Here is a 17036-nt window from a genome sequence, read left to right as displayed (position 1 = left end):
TGGGAGCAGGATTGCTTAACACCTCTTCTAAGCAACTGCAAGTGTTGCCAAGCTGTCTTCATCTCCACAATTATGCTTTGCTATTAACATGATTCACAGAAGAACAAATAAAACACACTACAACAAGCCTTTGTTATCACTGGGAGCCCATTTCACTGTGTGAGTGGCGATCCTCTGAAGAATGATGCTCTACAGAGGTCTCAGTTTGGGAGGCTACTTTGGTGGATGATAACAAACTGTCTCTGGATGTCGAAACATCAAGGGCATGTGTCAAATCACTTACCAACATCCTGCAACTGAACTGATTCTAATAGTCTTATTTCTAAGAAAATAATTACAGTTGTCCCTCTGTAAAGCAATGGGATCTTCCATGTATGTGAGGTGGCTGCAGAGCAGCAAGTATTCTTCTATGCAATATACAAAACGTTGAAAACATATGTGATGATTTAAAGACTGTGTGAGATCACTAATCTGACCAAACAAGAGTGCAAAGTGCAGCAGTACATGTAAATGTTTACTGTGTGTGTTAGTGCTACAGCAGAGCATCAAACATGTCTGCATGGGATCTGAACGATGAAGTTTGCCTAACAACAGGTCTGTAAAATTTAAAACCTACATCTCAGCTCAAGAAGAGCTGGAATTCTCTTCCACTTGGTGAAGTATCTGGCCTGATTGCTGGTGGCTGCTGATCACTGCCATGTCATCATTCTAAATGCCATGAAACATCCCCGCAACTGTGTTAATTAGCTCCCGTTGCAAAGTGCTTAAGCCATAGAGCGAGGTTACTCACGTGATGTCTCTGCGCTGGTAGCAACCTTGAAGAAGGCAGGCGATCAGGTCACTGATAAACTCCACATCATCCCTGTGAAGAGCAGCTTCCAGTTCCTAATGAGCAGAAAGGAGAGAAAAAAAATCCCAACCATCAAACTAATTCCTTAGAATTTACTGCCAGCTGATCAGGACCGAAAAGACCCAAGCAGCCCCAAGTACCTGTACAGCTGCAGAGCATACACTGGGTAAGCTGACCTTCCCCTTCATTAAAAATACTGCTACTACTACCTCTTCATTGCAAGAGTTTATGGGAAGACCTTGAAAAGCTTTTACTGAATGTCACTCTCCAGCCAGAAGACTAATGCTTTTGTCTGGACACAGAAAAATAGAGTTCAGTAAGGTTGAGATACCACAGCCTAATAAGCAAGCCATGATTTCTGCCATGTTCAGCTGATGGGCAGGAATCAACAGTTTCATTCTCCTGCTTTGCTTTCTACTCGCTAAGGCTGATGAGTTCATTTAAAAGATGTGCTCAGAAAGCATGGCCCTAAAAGCCACTTACACAGAGAAGTAGCAGTTTCAGATAGATAGCCAGAAATGACTGAAAGCTGGCAAGCAAATGCCTCAAAGAAAAGTGGGCGTTTTGATTATTTAACTTATTTCTCTCTGGATTTGGGTCCCATCCCCCACCCACCCCACCCCCCGTAAGACAGAAAGAAGGGATGGAGGGATGTCAGACCTCATAACCCCAAACCTCAACCCCTGATGGAGAGGTGGAGAATATCATGGCTTATTTCAGCACGATGGAATTCACATAAAGGTGTGATGCAGCAACTGATCCACAAAAAGGATAAATTTCTGAACTGTAGTTATTATGAATTTCACACATGTAAGAAACACCTGGTTTTCAGCTAGCAATTTCAAGCTTTGTTTTCAAAAATATTACTAGGTTAAATACAGTTTTATTTATATGCCAGAAAATCATTCACAGTAAGAAAAATCCACTTCCTATAAGGCTTATCATCAGTAGTATACAGCATTTAACAAGATTTAATATGGATAAACAACAGAGGCATAAGAAGCTATTCTTTCTGGGTTTCAGAGTAAATAATGGATTGAATACAAATTCCTACTTGAATGTTACTCAACAGACTGTTACACAAATGGCTAAGCTAATGGCTGCAGAATAAAGGTTAATGGTCAGAGAATAAAGGATAAATGTTTTGGCACTTACCCAATAAAGAAGAGAAAGTGCTTTTTTATTAGACCACAGTAACTGCAGTAATAAAATTATTGATAACAGATCGCAGATTAAATGCTGCTTGTAGTTTTTTATTGGAAATGTATTAATGGCATATTTTCATTATCAACACCACTCTTATTTACCTCTTGTGCAACATCCAAAACATGCTTCACGAGTGGCAGCCTGACACCTGCCCTATGAAGAATGTACTAAACACATCTATTGTATGTGGAAACCCAAGACAAGGAAAGGGTGGTAGGCAGCCAAAGCTGGACATAGTGCCCCTGCCACAGGGCGAGGAAAAGCCCCAAGAATCTCTGTTCTGGCCTCTAGATGACTACCCTGCTTAATGACAAGTTAATACAAAAACTGCAGTTGCTGCTTGCCATCCCTGGGAGAGAATGATATTATTGTTGTGTAAATAGTAATCATGTTATATAAATACATAGCAGTTACCGAGTGAATTCACTTGATAAGCAATCAGTATTTTGGAGGTGCTGACTGACTTTGTTTTGTAAGTTACTTTACTGGACATCCACCTTCTAACAAAAAATATACGAGATGGGAGACAAAAAAACCCCAAAGTATGCAATATGCTACAACATCCCAGGTGTGCTACCAGAGTAAACTTGCAGCTTGTGAAAAACGACATGTTAGGACCCAGAATAAATGGCAGAGGGAAAGTAAGTCTCCGGACGTTCCCCCCCACCATTCAGCCTCTCCCTCATCCACATACAGTTGTGCACTGAAGCTGTCTGTCAGCAGCCTGCCTCTGCTAGGATGTGGCAGCCTTTTGTGTGAAGGGATATTTGAAGTGCTTCCCGTGAGCCTTTTCAGCTGCTGTTTGACTAAACACTCCTTAAGCAGTGGCCACAACAGGCTCAGATAGCCCCTATCTGCAGCCATTGTTTTCCAGGCCCAGGAGTGACCTTTACATTTTTGGAGCCAACAGGTCACCCCGGGAGCTGGGGGACATTCCTCAGGCACTGGGCAAGGTGCTGTCTCCTGGGCAGGGACCCACCAGCCTTCCCCAAAGCATGTGGCCAGGTAGTTTCTCCCCTTCTCTTGCTGACTTTCCTCTCTCTCAGATGGGTGTCCCTTGTCCTTGCCTTCACAGCAGGTGCAGCACTGATTTGGAGATCTGACCCCGTCGCAGACAGACTTTGTGGCCGCTGGCTAACAGGAGCACTGGGCACGCAGACTGACACAGGGCTGGGTGCAGAGTCCCAGTGACACGCTGTGCTCTGGGGCTCTGGCACAAGTCAGGGTTAGCCAGCACACACGTAGCACCAGGCTAATGAAGGTCCACAATTAGCAGGCATGAAGCTGTTGGTGCTTCTGCAGCAAGGCGCTTAAACCGTGCTCCCCAATGCCACGGGTGCTGCCCGTAGACCACTGTGGTCCTCTGGTCCCTGCCGACAGTCACACCTGGTGCCAGTGGGTTATGGTAAAGGCACAGTCCAAATACTACTGTGATTACTTGTCTTGGAAAAAAAAGACATTGACATTGTTCTGTAAAGTTTTTGTCTACTTTTTTTTCTGTCAGTGCTTGCAATAGGGCAAGAGCAGTGAGAGGTGCTTTAATTTCCTAGGGCTGGGTCCACCGGCACTGTTTCATCAAACGTCACAATTTTCTATCCAGCTGGAATCTCCAGCTTTCTGCCCCAGAACACCTAAATCCTGGACTTTTTCCACACACCCAGGGTGTTGTGAGAACACTAGGGACCAGGAGGATGCAATGCAAATCTTAACATCTCAGGACCACTAACAAAGAGTTGGGGTCCTCTTGGGTTTTTACCTAATGTTTCAGCCCATGCTTTGCAGGAGGAAGAATAAACCTTGTTTTTCTAGCCCTCCCCTCTAACAAGGGACAGCCAGCAAAGTGGCATAATGCTGGAGCAGCACATCTGAGCAGAGATGGCTGAAGTGATGCCAGGGACTCCCAGGAGAAAGAGGCCACCAACCCCACCCTGGTCCTCAGGGCAAACCCTGCCTTGGGCACCTGACCCTACGCTCCTCTGGGCTGGCCCAGGGCAAGTGGCTGGGCTTCCTCCTCACCACCATCCTCCCCACGCCTCAAACTCTTTTGTTTGTCCCCTTTTCTCTTTGAGCACTGAGCTGTGAGCACAGAAATCTGAACCTTGCCAAAATGCTTTGGGGACGGCACAGAAAGGAAACAGAAGAGGCAGCAAATCAGCAGAGGAAGGGGGGGACGGACACATCTCCTCCTCTAGCTGGAGAGCAACAGAGAGGAGAAAAGCAGGATTCTCCCCCTCTCCAGCTGGCGTCACACCTCATTAGGGAAAAGCCTGTTTAACATCTTTCCCTCCCCCCAGCCCGGGACTAAATCCCCCCAGAGTCAGGCAAGGGCTGTCGGGAAGAGGCAGCCGCTGGAGCAAGGGCGACCACCTCGCCCGGGAGAAGCGCTGGCCTGAAGCAGGTTAGCCGGAGCGGGCGAGAGGGCACCAAGCCATCCCGCCCCGCTCCCTGGGACAATAGCTGGCAGGGGTGGGCTGGGGGTGAAGGGTCTGTGCCTGCACGTCCCACGCCAGGCATGGTTCACCCCACCAGTATGCTGCTGGCCAAAGGTTGAGTCAGAAACAAACGCTGCTCCCCCAGAGCTGCTGTGAGCATGCATTAAACCCCCGTATCACCCGCGTTTTGTTGCAATTGCTGCTTCTTCTCTGATCTTGACAGCATGCAAGTGCTGCGGCCTCTGGATGTGTGGTGACCCAAGCCCCACGCTGCCCAAAGTATACTCCTTCTTGGTATCTGCCCAGATTTTTGAGAGGGAGGACAGTCAACTACCCAGGTAAAAGTAAACAAATGAGTCCACAACTGTGACAGCAGTGACACCACTGTCACCGACGCAAGCGCAGACGTGATGGCGGGGCTGCTGCATGTGCTGGCTTTTTGAACTACAGAATGCAGCTGGCCAGCCTCCAGCTCCTAGCAAGCTGTCTGCTTGGCAGGATGTGTCACAAATTTTGGGGCCCTCATTTCAGAAGAAAGGCTCCTCCAAAACCGCAGGAAGCCCAGCACATGCAAGAGCCTGGTGTGAGCAGGCTGGGCGCTGAGGTACAGGACTGCAGTTTAAAGGCTTCCTCCTCTGTGCTGGAGCTGAATCATCTATAACCAAATCTGATGGACATAACCAGTTTAAGCACAGCTAAGCCTCGTCCAAGTTAGCCATCAGTTTAAAAACCCCAATCTCTTCAGCTCTATTTCCATACTGCTGCCATTATCAGCTTTCCATTGCAATGCTCCCAAGTGACTCAACAGGCTTTTGCAGAGGCTTTAGGAGATCACCGAAAGCTACCAGTGGGCTGAGCCAGCCCCAACCCATGTGCTGAAATTCCAACACCATCACCGAATCAAGCCAGGACATTCTTTTCCCATCACAGATAACTAATGACTACAGGTACCCGAGCAAGACTCTGGCAAATTCGTGCAAGAGAGTACAGTTACTGGGATTGGTCAGGAAGGTGGGAAGTCAATTGCAGGTCTGAAATGCTTCCAACAAGCACCATTTATCCCTGCGTTGTATGATGCCGGTGTGCGTGCTTCACATCTCTGGTTAGTAGCTCCTGCTCTCCTCCCCACCAAAGAGCCAGCCACCCCAGGAGGATGCAGGGACTTGGGGAGGGACCACTGCTCCCCCCAACATGTCCCAGAGAGGAAAGCGTGGCACCCACCTTTCAGCTGAAGAACACACCCAGGTGAGTCATGAAAAGCAGCAGCAGGCCAGTGCAATGAATAGCGGGACACAGTCCCGAAGCTGATGTGACAGTATCCAGCTGCACCACCAGCCAGTTCCTCTGCCAGCTCTCACAAGTCAGCTTGTTGGTCTGCTGGTACACTCAGCCCCTAGAACATACTCGGCACGCCTGAAAAAAACATGCCCCCACCCAGCAGCTAGAGTGCTTCCTGCAGCCCAGTGCCACGCTCTCCCTGCTCGTGATTGCTTCCATCACATGGGAATAGTTTTCAAGAGTGCCCTGCTCTGCTTGACGAGCCAGGAGGGTATTGTGGGGAGTTAGGGCTATTCCTAGGGCCACAATACCCTAAAAGAGCAAACAGCAGTGGGTTTAGATGGTTGCCATAAAGTCAGAAAGAAGTTACAGCTCCTGATCTAGATGGATTCTTCCAGCCACATTATTTTTATTTTAAGCAGCTAGTTGCAGACACCAGCCATTATCCAAGCCCGCAGCTGGACACATCTCTCCCAGCTTCCCCACAGTCCTGCAGGAGCCTGCATGCTGCCCTCTCTACAAGATGCTCCAGGGCCTTACGGCTTCCTGAGCCAAAAGGGCCTCTGACTCCTCCACTCCACCCTTCCACTGCAATGAAAGTGGGCGCTCAATGCCCTGTGCTCCTGGCAGAGGGGACCAAGTCAGCAGCTCTCCTCAAGGAAACATCATCATCTTCACCTTGAGGCCTGGGGACCACAAACTCAGGGGGAGCTAAGCTGGCCTTCTACAGTATGGCTTCAGGGGTGCGAGAAGAGGTTTAGTGACACCCAGCACCACAGTGGTCCCAGCTCTTCTCTGAGCCACCAGACTGGTGTATGTGAGGGCAAAAGATGAAGAACACTCCCCTGACTGAGCAGAAAAGCTACCCTGCCAGAAGAGGACTATCATTTGGGGAGGGGTGAAAAAAGCAAGAGCAGCTAAGGTATTCCCTTTCCCATTTCTTCAGGTCCCCCCTTAATGTCTGTCAGTGCCTTCTGAGGTCCCTACCTACCTCAACTTTCTGTGTGCAGACTGAAGGCTATTTCAAGCATGTTTTAAATAGGGGCATAATGTTACTCCAGGACTAAACAGAGGTGTGAGATGACAGCTTTGTATGAGCAAGATGGTTATAAACAGAAAGTCAGGGAGAATTTATCGTATTGCCTCCACATTGCACTTGTTTGCAAAGAACAAACCCCACGTGCTCCCCGCCGTGCGACGGGTAACATCAGCCTCCTCTCCTGCAGCAGCTCCCTTCAGCTACCAAAGGAGATGAACAAACACTGAACTCTGCTCAGTTCAGCCCAAGTAGGTTTGAAAATGCAAACTCTTCCCAATGCCCATGGACATTTTCGGTCAGGTTAGAATCTTCCAAAGCTTGGTTTATAGGCATACTCCGGTTTTGTCCCCCTTTAGCCTCTCTATCAGGATGCTTACAAATCTGAGACCACCATGCTATCTATTTACCACTTATCCCACCTACCAGAACAGTTGTGGCTTCTTGTTCTTCATCCACGTTAACCTGCTGCCTGATCTCTCCTTTGGGACAGGGACCCTCCCCTGTTTGCACAGCATGCCGCCACTTGCTCTCCAACTGCAATTCTTCACTGCTACATAATACAAACAAATACAAGCCGCTCACACTGGGTGGCTAAAAAGAGATTTCAGACGGATCAATCCAGTCTCCCTCCCGTCCCAAAGTTTCGGTCTCCTCCTAGCTTGTCTTGCCTGCAGTGGAAGTGATTTGGGACAGGAACTACATTCGTTATGAATTTTACGCATTGTCAGCACTTAAAAGATGTAAAACTGCTACTTGTTGCATTTCCTCCCCCTGCAAAGCACCCTTCAAGATGGACAGGGTATATATGAAACTCTGAAGTAACAAGTGATTAATTTCTGATTAATAGTTAGACATTACTACTTTATGCCTCTAGAGAACCTTTCATCCTAGAGCATCAAAGCATTGAAAGAATATTCAGTAAAGCCTTGTAGCACCTGAGAAGGGAGGGGATGCACACACCCACATGCAAAGCAATTTTACAGATGGAGGAACTAACGCAAACCCAAGCACCCTTACCAGGGCCATGCTTCACTCAGTGGCGAGGCTGAGAGAAGCCGTAAGGCTTGACACTTGATGACACTGCAGTCATTCTTTTTCAGCAGTTTTATTAACAGCCAAAGCATTTGGAGATCATGCTATCTCCCTCCAAATGATCATTTCTCCCTTTCAAAATAATCCCCTCTTCCTTCAGACCACATAATTTACACCGTTTACCATAAGCCAGTTATGCTGGCTGAGGGGCAAGCATCGCACTGGGCACTGAGCTGGCTTTACATGGGAGAGGGACAGAAATTTCAGGTTCAGTATAACCAATGGTCTCCAGCCTCTGGTTTGCAGACGTCTTGCAGACCCTGTGGAAGACTTCCAAGAGGCCTGCAAAGGGCAATTAAGAAAAGCAAGCTTAACACCAGTCTGCTTAAATTTCTAATCAGGGGTCTACGCCTTTACGGGAAAAGTACTGGGGTCATGCCCTTAAGAAAACCCCAGACCACAACACCCCCAACAAAGTGGCTGACCACTATTGCCCAAGCCACAAGTTCAACTCCTCTAGCTGAAAATAACCTACATACACAAGGTGAGAGGAAACACAATCCGCTTGAATTGTATCTTTTGCCTCACCCTCAGAAAGATACTATTTATCATCACCTAGAACCGACCTCGCCCAGTAGCTGCGCTTGTACGAAGTATCAGATGCATTCAAATCATTAAACTACTTGTAGATTATGCTGGTTTAGGCTTTTGGATTTTTTTCTGGGAAGACAGGTTGAGAAAAGTGGTGAGCAGACAGCTAGAGACAGGGACCATTCTGAAGCTAACCCATAATACCATATAGATTACATATTGTTAAGCTCTCACAGTCCCATGCCAGTAGTACCTTGCCGGTAAAACCAAAACAAAACAATCCCAAACTCCTTCTCTCCACAAATGCTGGATACAGCATTCCTATTTGTGGGCTAAGTACTACCAGCAGCCGAAGACTAAAAACTATAGCAGCTGTTTTACACAGCAACTTGGGTGAACACAGTCACATTGGTGGGGAAGAGCATCGGCCCAGCTCTACCTGTTCCTGATGTTGTTTCTGGAAACAACATCACCGGGTTAGCTATGGTCCCTCCCCAGACGATTCAGCTGCATGATAAATAAAGAACAGCTGATCCTGCCGTGTCACCATCTCCTGCGGTAAGAGGCTTCCTGGGTACCTAGTGGGAGTTCTGCTAAGCTTTTAAGCCCATTGGCAACGTGGGGAACAGTCTGTAGCTCCAAAGCCAAGAGGCTCGAAGTAATAATCCGATTTCAAAGCTCCTCCTCCTCTCCAGCCAAAGGCAGCAAGGGAGGATGAGATCAGACTGTAGATGCTCTTCATTTTAGGTCTGGCCATTGCACTCATGCTCATCTGCTCAGCATGAGCACGGGGAAGGGAAAGGATGAGTGCCAAAATCTGGAATGGATTGCTTGGCTAAAGTTTCTGCAAAGATTTAAGACTTACTGGGAAAACAATTTTTAAGGGGGTTTTTGCTGCTCTTGATATAGCCCTACTGGCCCCATCCAAGCCAACCTCCACTTTTCTAGTTCATGCACCGGCTGCAGCTCCAGGGGATTTACTCACTGCCATCGTGCACTACTGAGGCACCATGGCATTCAAGCTATGCGGCTGGTTTGCACTCCTGCCACCAAACTTCTGTCACAGCAACAGAGTGGTGCTCTGGCATTTACATCACTGCCCCCTCCAGGATGTTATTAGCTGACAGTTGATAAGCAAGCTAGGAGAAAACTATCTTCACAGGAGTCAAAATGAACAAAAAGCCCAGATTGCTCCTTAAGGATTCAGGTGATTCCCTTACAACCCTTCTGCCCTCCAAACAAAGCTGACAACCTGGCTTTTGAATGGGGGAAGAAAGATCCCTGGTCACCCTTGCCTGAAAAAGCAGGATGAAACGGTAAAATACATTAAGATAGAAAAGGCTGTAAAGCCTTGCTTTTTCCCTTTAATCTGATCTCCACAGCCAGCCATTCTTCTGCCTCCCCTTTGGATGCCCCGCGGAGTGCAGCCCACAGCATACCCACCACAAACAAACCCTGGCTGGTAGCTCAGCGGGGTGATAGGCCTTAAAGTGCTGTCGGCACTAAAAACTGCTCCTTCTCGCTCTGGGTCAGACAAAAGAGAAGCCACCGAGAGAGCCCGCAGCCACACACAGGTACCCCGCAGGTTTCTACCACCAAGCGTGGCCAAGATGAATGGTGGGTGAATTCCACCACAGTGCTACAGTGAAATCCAAGTTTCAGTACTTTTTTTCCCCCTATTGATTCAGCAAAGAAGAATTTGCAAAAGTATGAAATAGCTGCCTACCAGTATCAACCCTTATGATGCAGCCAGCCAGCTACTCAGATGTGTATGCTGCCTGTCTGCAACAGGCTTGGTCTCAAGTCTGAAAATAAGTTTTAAGAATGCACATCTATTCCATGGCGTAACAGTTTGTAGAATCATAACTAACAGGTCTCTTTCAAACTCCTAGATAACTGCCTGCACTACTCTGGAGAACCAAAAGCATTACCTTTCTTATCTATCACACTCGCTGAGGTTATTCCAAACTTACACAGTCCAGACATACTTCAACACACAAATTAATGAGTTTTATATATTTTTTTTAATTATTATAACAAACACAGATGCTACCACCCTAATGAGACATATATGCATTACGGGATAGGCTTGTCATAGAATATGGTGTTTCAAGCCTGTTAAATACTGTAACGTGAGTCAGTTCCTTACACAGCCCCAGCTTTGTAATGCACATCACCATGGGGTCTAATGTCAAAATAAATTGTTTTTGTTCCCTCTTCCAGTACTCACGATGTACCTTCAGCCCTGTCCAAAAAAAACCCCTGTATTTCATCGGATATGTGGAAAAGTCCCCCAGAGGCAGCATCTTCCACAGGATGCTAGTAAAAACTCAGACAGGACCCAACAGGATTGTCTGGTAACAGCTCTCAGGGCTGGGAGCAGCCGGGAGATGAGCTAGGAGCCCCATGGAAATTCCCGTTCCCTTCCCTGCAGCTGGGGAAAGGCCAGGGGGAGAAGGGTCTGCTCAGAAAAACAAAACAAAAAGCTGGCAGTCCCAGGGGGTTTAGGCTGAGTAAAGGATAAAATCTCAGGAGCTGCTTCTTGCAACACACTGTGAGTAATTCCATGTTCACACAAGTGTCATGGTGCAACTGTCCTAAGGCCTCTCAGCCAGAGGTGGCCACGAACCACCCCTCCACCCGCGTCTGGAAAGAGCTCAGCTCACACATGTTTGCCAAGGGAAATAATACAGAGCCCTTCATGTGCTTAGGAGACAGATGCTCCGTGTTTGACTCCACATCTGGCAATGCTGCTCCATAAAAAAGGTGATGGAGTGCTTGTAGCTCTCCTTCCAGAGCGCAGGATTAACATCTTCTTCAACACATACGCCATACAGGAATTCTTCTCTAGCTTAATTTAATGTCGTCTTTATAAGCCAATAAATTTGCAGATTGCTACAAACACTTGGCTATTTATGCAATAATAGTTACATCTGTCACAAATGCTGAATTATTATTAATGTTAATTACCATTATTATTATGTTCATAAATATTAATGCTAACTGCACTCTTAAAACACATATTATAAACAGCATTGTAATTTGAGGGAAGCGCAGTAAACTATTGCCCAGACACAGAGGAAACCAGGTCTACTGCTATAACACTTACTCTACAGACATTAGTTGGAGTACCTTTTTCCCCTAAATTCTTTCCTGCCATCCAGAATAAGAAAAAAAGAAAAAACCCAGACCTGTTTCCCTACATTTAAAAAAACCCACAAAGGTTTGTTACATCTTGTAAACTGTAATAGCCAGCTTTGTTACTGCAATTCAGTATAGAAGTGATGACACTGGATTATCCAAAGATCCACACAAAATGCTTTGGTTGGATGAAATAGCTGATCTGCCTGAAGTGGGGAAAAAAAAATCCATGGTAACAGATAATTATATAACCAGCTTGTAAAACTGTTATTAGTAGAGCAAGGGATCAGGAAAGCTCTGGCTTTTATTCTCACTTCACGCACTCAGTGATGAAAGCTAAACCTCTGTCTGTCTCCCTCTCCTCACCCACCCAAAAGTTAGATAATCTTTAGCCAACTCTGTAAAACACTTTGAGTAAAACACCACTCACAAAACATCTTTGAGTAAAAGCAAGGCTGAGATTAACGTACTGCTACTTCTCTAACATTCAGATGCTGTGTTCTACCTTGATAACAGAAGAAAACTGGAAAAAAATTCCCTCTGCCATTCAGATAAGGTAGCTTAAGGACCTGGGGGTAAACTCTAAAGTTCAACATTTTAGTTTGAAAGGACATTTCCAGTCATTGGCTACTGGAATTCAGATCTTCCGATCTTCACTAAGTGATAAAACGCAATAAAAAAGAGCTTTGCCAGAAGGTGTCTCTCTCAAGGAAGGAGTGGGAACATTAGCCATTCTGTATATTAACTATGCATAGCAAAAAACCACACATGGACCTTGTTCTCAGTTACCCACAACTGAATGTCTCGGGAAATCTTTCCTCAGGAGTACAGCTTTGCGCCTCCTTTCTCAGGAATGACAGAGGCGAATCCAAGCAGGAGAAAAATTAAACTGGTGGCAACAGACCTTGAAGGTCTGACAGTGACCTGCAGCACTAAGGTCTTCGAAACTGCTTTCATTTGCCACAACATAAATTAGATTCCTCACTAGGTACAGCACCAGGGTTAATGGGAGCTTTATAAAGCCTTCTTTGAACATACAGATTATCCTTTTCAAAAAAGACTAATCTTGTGATTTAAAGTACAGTACTGGGAGCCAGGAAACCTATTCCCAGCTCTGTCAGGCTAGGTGACTTCAGGCAACCCACTTGTCTGTTCTCTGCTCTTTTTCAATACACACAAAATAGAGACAAATGCCTACATTTCCCATGAAGCTTAATGCTTGCAAGACAACAAGGACCAGCAGAGGATGGCAGGCCTTTTTATAGACGGGCTTGCTCAAACCTCTCCAAACACTAAGTCCCACAGATAGCAGCAAGGACACCTGCACTGGGCACTTCACACAGGCAAGAAGCCTGAATTACAACACTACCAATTACATTTTTTTCAGTAGTGAAGGAAATGTTTCATCCCGTCCAGCACTTCTGTCCAAAGCAGGTGCTTAAAAGGAGCAAAACTAAGGAACTAAGAAAAATTCAAGTTTAGGGAAAGCCATGCTGGTTAAGCAACTCCCAAAGAACAGCCTTCCTCTGCAGGATCTGATTTCACTGCAAGAATGTTAAAACCAACTTAAAGACAACAAAGTAAATTAGATTTAAAAATAATAGTTAAGTATTTCAAAGGTAAAACACAGAAATCTAGCAAAAGTGCAAGACGACACAGAACATACAGTGCTGAGAACAAGGACCACTACTTTCCTTTGAAGAACAAATTCATCCTAGACATCTCCACTTTGAAAACCAATACTGGCTTAAGAGTCTCCTCTCAGAAGGTGCCTGCCAAGCCTCCCAAACCATCAGTTACATACTCTTCATGTTTTAGTTTCCATACATTGATCTCCTTCAAACTTTTAAATAAAATGCATATAAAACATTTGGGTATAATACAATCCTATGATTTCCAAACCTCCTTATAAGAGGGCACGCGAGCCTTACTTGTGCTATGCCCTACACATGCCAAAGACGCACATCTTTCAAGACTGAGCACAGCTCTCTTCTGTACACCCCAGTATTTTGATCAATGCATGCACATGCTGCTACTGTTCCGAAACACCTACTTGCCCATAAGCACAGATGACTCTGACCTGGTCACTCCCAGAGGGCTCAATCCCACTGTGCTAACGGGTGGTAACATTTCCCATGACTCAGCCTCACTGATAAAGCTTTAGCAAGAGGAGTTCCAACGACTGTTTCCCAACTCATTCCCTTCCAGCACATAGAAATTTCAGGAAGTCATTTTAACCCAATAACCTCCATGTCACTTCCACCCAGTCAAAATAGAAGAAGAAAAAGCAAACAAAAAAAATCACATCCTACTCTGCAGACTACAAAATTTGCTCATTCCAGGGTTTCTTGCACAGAAGAAAGTTATCCAACCACAAACACCATAATGTCACTTTCTTTTCCTCCAAAATAAATTCTGATGTTGAAAAATTTCCACCTACGCATTTACTGTGGGCAGCTTCGGTCAACACAGGAGCACATCCACAGCCAGCAATCAAGGAACAGCACGCAGGACTACCTCTGTATTGGTTTCCAGCTGGAGTGCAAAGTTAGGAATTTGCTTTCCCCCACACACCCCCAATTTGACCACTGATCTGAGAAGGAAGAAAAAAAAAACCCGCCAAAATGCCCAGACTCACTTTTGTATAAACTGAGGTATCATAATTATTTTTCAGATGAAAAGCAAATGATTATATTTTCCTAATAGCACTTGGCAAGAGAGCTAGAGCAGTTTGATCCGTTGCTACTCATTCCTTCGAACACACATCCAACCTTTCAGTCTGTGCTTATTGGCTATATGGAAGGTAAAGCAGCAAGGAGCACTGAAGGATTAATTCTCACAATAGCGGGAAGCAGGATGCCAGCTCGTGAGGGGGTGGGGGTGACTGGGGGAAAAAGATGAGCGTGTAGGCTTCAACCCTGGTCTTTGGACTTCCTTGCCGTGATTTCATCTTCTGCCTAAAGCTACCTTAAAAGGGAGCTACCATGGAAAGGGTGCCCCGATGGCTTAAATGTAAGAAGTGTTACGAGAATTTTGTTTTAAAACTGCAAAGATGATGAGGGGGGACTATATATGTGAGATAGATGCGAGGCACGGCTCAGCAGGGAAGGGAATAGCTAAGGCACAAACAGTTCATACGCTGTTGGGAGTCACACAGTAGCTGAATAGATTTATGATTCAGATGTTTTAGTGTTGGTTATCAGCGATTAGCTCAAACTCTTAGAAAAACAGAGAGGGAGAAAGATTAAGCTTTTGTCAGCTCTGGCCCTCATCCTTCCTTTGCCTGGCAGCAGGGGTTACTGATTGTTTCTGTCCCTTTTTTAACATCAGAATGGCTTGGAGCCACATTCATTACAGAAGCAGATCACACTGCCAATACAATCATAAGCATTAGATTCAACAGCTAATCATTTAAGTGCAACATAATTTATTTAGGAACATCCTATGCAAGTATATTTGTAAGATTTGGTTATATGGGAACTTTTAAGCGTGGGGGGGTTCCGACCACAGAGATCCTTTAGGACACAGGGCTGACAAAGAGGGACCGGTTTTGCTAACTTTATCTTCAATCTCTGTATAAGCCTAGTAACATTTACACAAGAGGACTTCATGCATGCATCCTGATGGCATTTTACTTCACAACAACTATGTGGACTTCTCACAGATAAGCTAAGTGACTTGCCCAAGATCACACAGGAAGCCCAAATGCAGAGCACTAAACCTGAGCCTAACAACTCTCAGACTAGACCTCTGACCATTACAGCATTAATCCATTTCTAATTTAGTTTAACTGAACTTAACGCTCAGCTAACAGATTTATTCCAACCCACTATTACATGGTGTGGAGCTATATATTAGAGAAAGAGATTTGGACTTTTCTGTGAATCACAACTCTACAGGTAAATGCAATGATGTGACCTTAAGGACAGAGCCATCCTCAGCACCTCCACAACCAGGTGACCTGAAATGCTGCTGACCTGCCAAACCACACTGCAGCGAGACTCTGTGGTTGTGGAGGACAGAAAAAGGACGCTGATCCTGCCTCACTGCATCTGCAGAATGATGTGCATCCCCAGCTCCGACCAAGGTCCAAAGTCCATACAGAAGTAACTGAACACAATTCCCAGTTTTTTAAATGGTTGGAGCCCGTAACAGCCCCTTTTTGTTGAAACTGTAACAGACTCTACACTTTCAGGGGAGAAAGAGCAAATCAGGGTAAGTTAATAATCTGTAACGGTGATATAGCAACTATAGGTTATACTGCTATAAAACAGAGTTCCCCTATATTCCCTTGGTTGTGGTTAAAACAGACAGCAGTACTAGGACTTGCACAGAAAGGAACCCAACGGCAGATTCCTCTCTTACAGATCCAGCCAGGACCACTCATCCAGGACAACAGTGGACTAACACTTACATGCTGACCCAGCGTACAGTGTAAGCAGCAAACATGACGTGCTCGGTCCCTCTCCAACCCTGTGTGTGTGTGTGTTCACCACTCACAGAGTCCATCTGTATACTATCCAACACATCTGGAAAGCAAACAGGCTGCACATCTGCACATCAGTGGTGCAGCGGGTCCAACACTGAGAGGGAACATCAGGCTTATTATGCTGAAGTTACACAGATCATCTGAGTGATTTCTATCCAAAAGCTCCCAGACAGGAACAGAGGAGGCCCCAGACTTCCCTGAACTGCTTCTTAAAGTCTTGCAGTGCTGCTTTCCTTGAGATGCTGCGCATGGTGCGAGCAGATTAAACTCTATTAATGTACGACACTTTTAAACAGTGCAAACTAGAAGTAAAGTTGGAATTAACCAGACTGGTGTAAAATTATACCTTAATGCACACAGGAACCAGATTAGAAGACAGATGGCGGCGAGGAAAAGGAGAAAGAAGAGTGGATTGGATATACATATGTGGATTTACATTCTGTGAGCTTGGCACACATCTTAGAGGCATTTTTTATTTCCAGCATAATAGAAAGTTGCCTGACAGTGCTGGTACACTAGATAAGGGGAAAAAAGAGCAGATGCTTTGAAGGGCTTTGTAGTATGAATCGTCAGTGGGAATTTAGAGATCAAGGTGGGTAGGAGCACTGGAGGAAGGAAGCTCTTTCTGATATGGTGGAAGCATAAAAAGGGAGAAGCAAGAGGAAAAGGGAAATTCTGGTGAAGCAACAGTAACTGTCAGGGTCCAGATCATAAGCAAAAGTGCACGGGGAAAAGCTCAGCAGAGATGCAGCTAGGGCAGCAGCATGCAGAACCCTGAAAGTAGAAGTAATACAGTGGAAGCTGTCAAAAAAGAATTAATATTAGTAAACATGTCAAGGAAAGGGACGTAAATCATTGTATCTCCTTATAAATGCACAATGAGTCTACACCTTCAACACTATATGCAGTTCTGGTCCCACTTTTGGGGGGGTGGGGGTGGGAAAGAACTGAAAAGCTGGAGCAGGGCAACAACAGGGA

At 45.7% G+C, this 17036-nt stretch overlaps 1 protein-coding gene across 3 annotated transcripts in view; it reads right to left on the bottom strand.

The window, feature by feature from the left end:
* Positions 1-17036, bottom strand: part of LOC119148655 (cat eye syndrome critical region protein 2) — a 94843-nt gene that overhangs the window by 43642 nt on the left and 34165 nt on the right. For all 3 annotated transcript variants that reach the window (XM_037389111.1, XM_037389112.1, XM_037389113.1), the window contains exon 2: positions 791-885. In XM_037389111.1, the coding sequence (XP_037245008.1) occupies positions 791-885 (95 nt within the window). The remainder of the gene's footprint in view (positions 1-790; positions 886-17036) is intronic.

Source organism: Falco rusticolus, chromosome 5 (genome assembly GCF_015220075.1).
Source record: "Falco rusticolus isolate bFalRus1 chromosome 5, bFalRus1.pri, whole genome shotgun sequence".
Lineage (NCBI taxonomy): Eukaryota > Metazoa > Chordata > Aves > Falconiformes > Falconidae > Falco > Falco rusticolus.
This window is presented reverse-complemented; position numbering and strand designations above follow the sequence as displayed.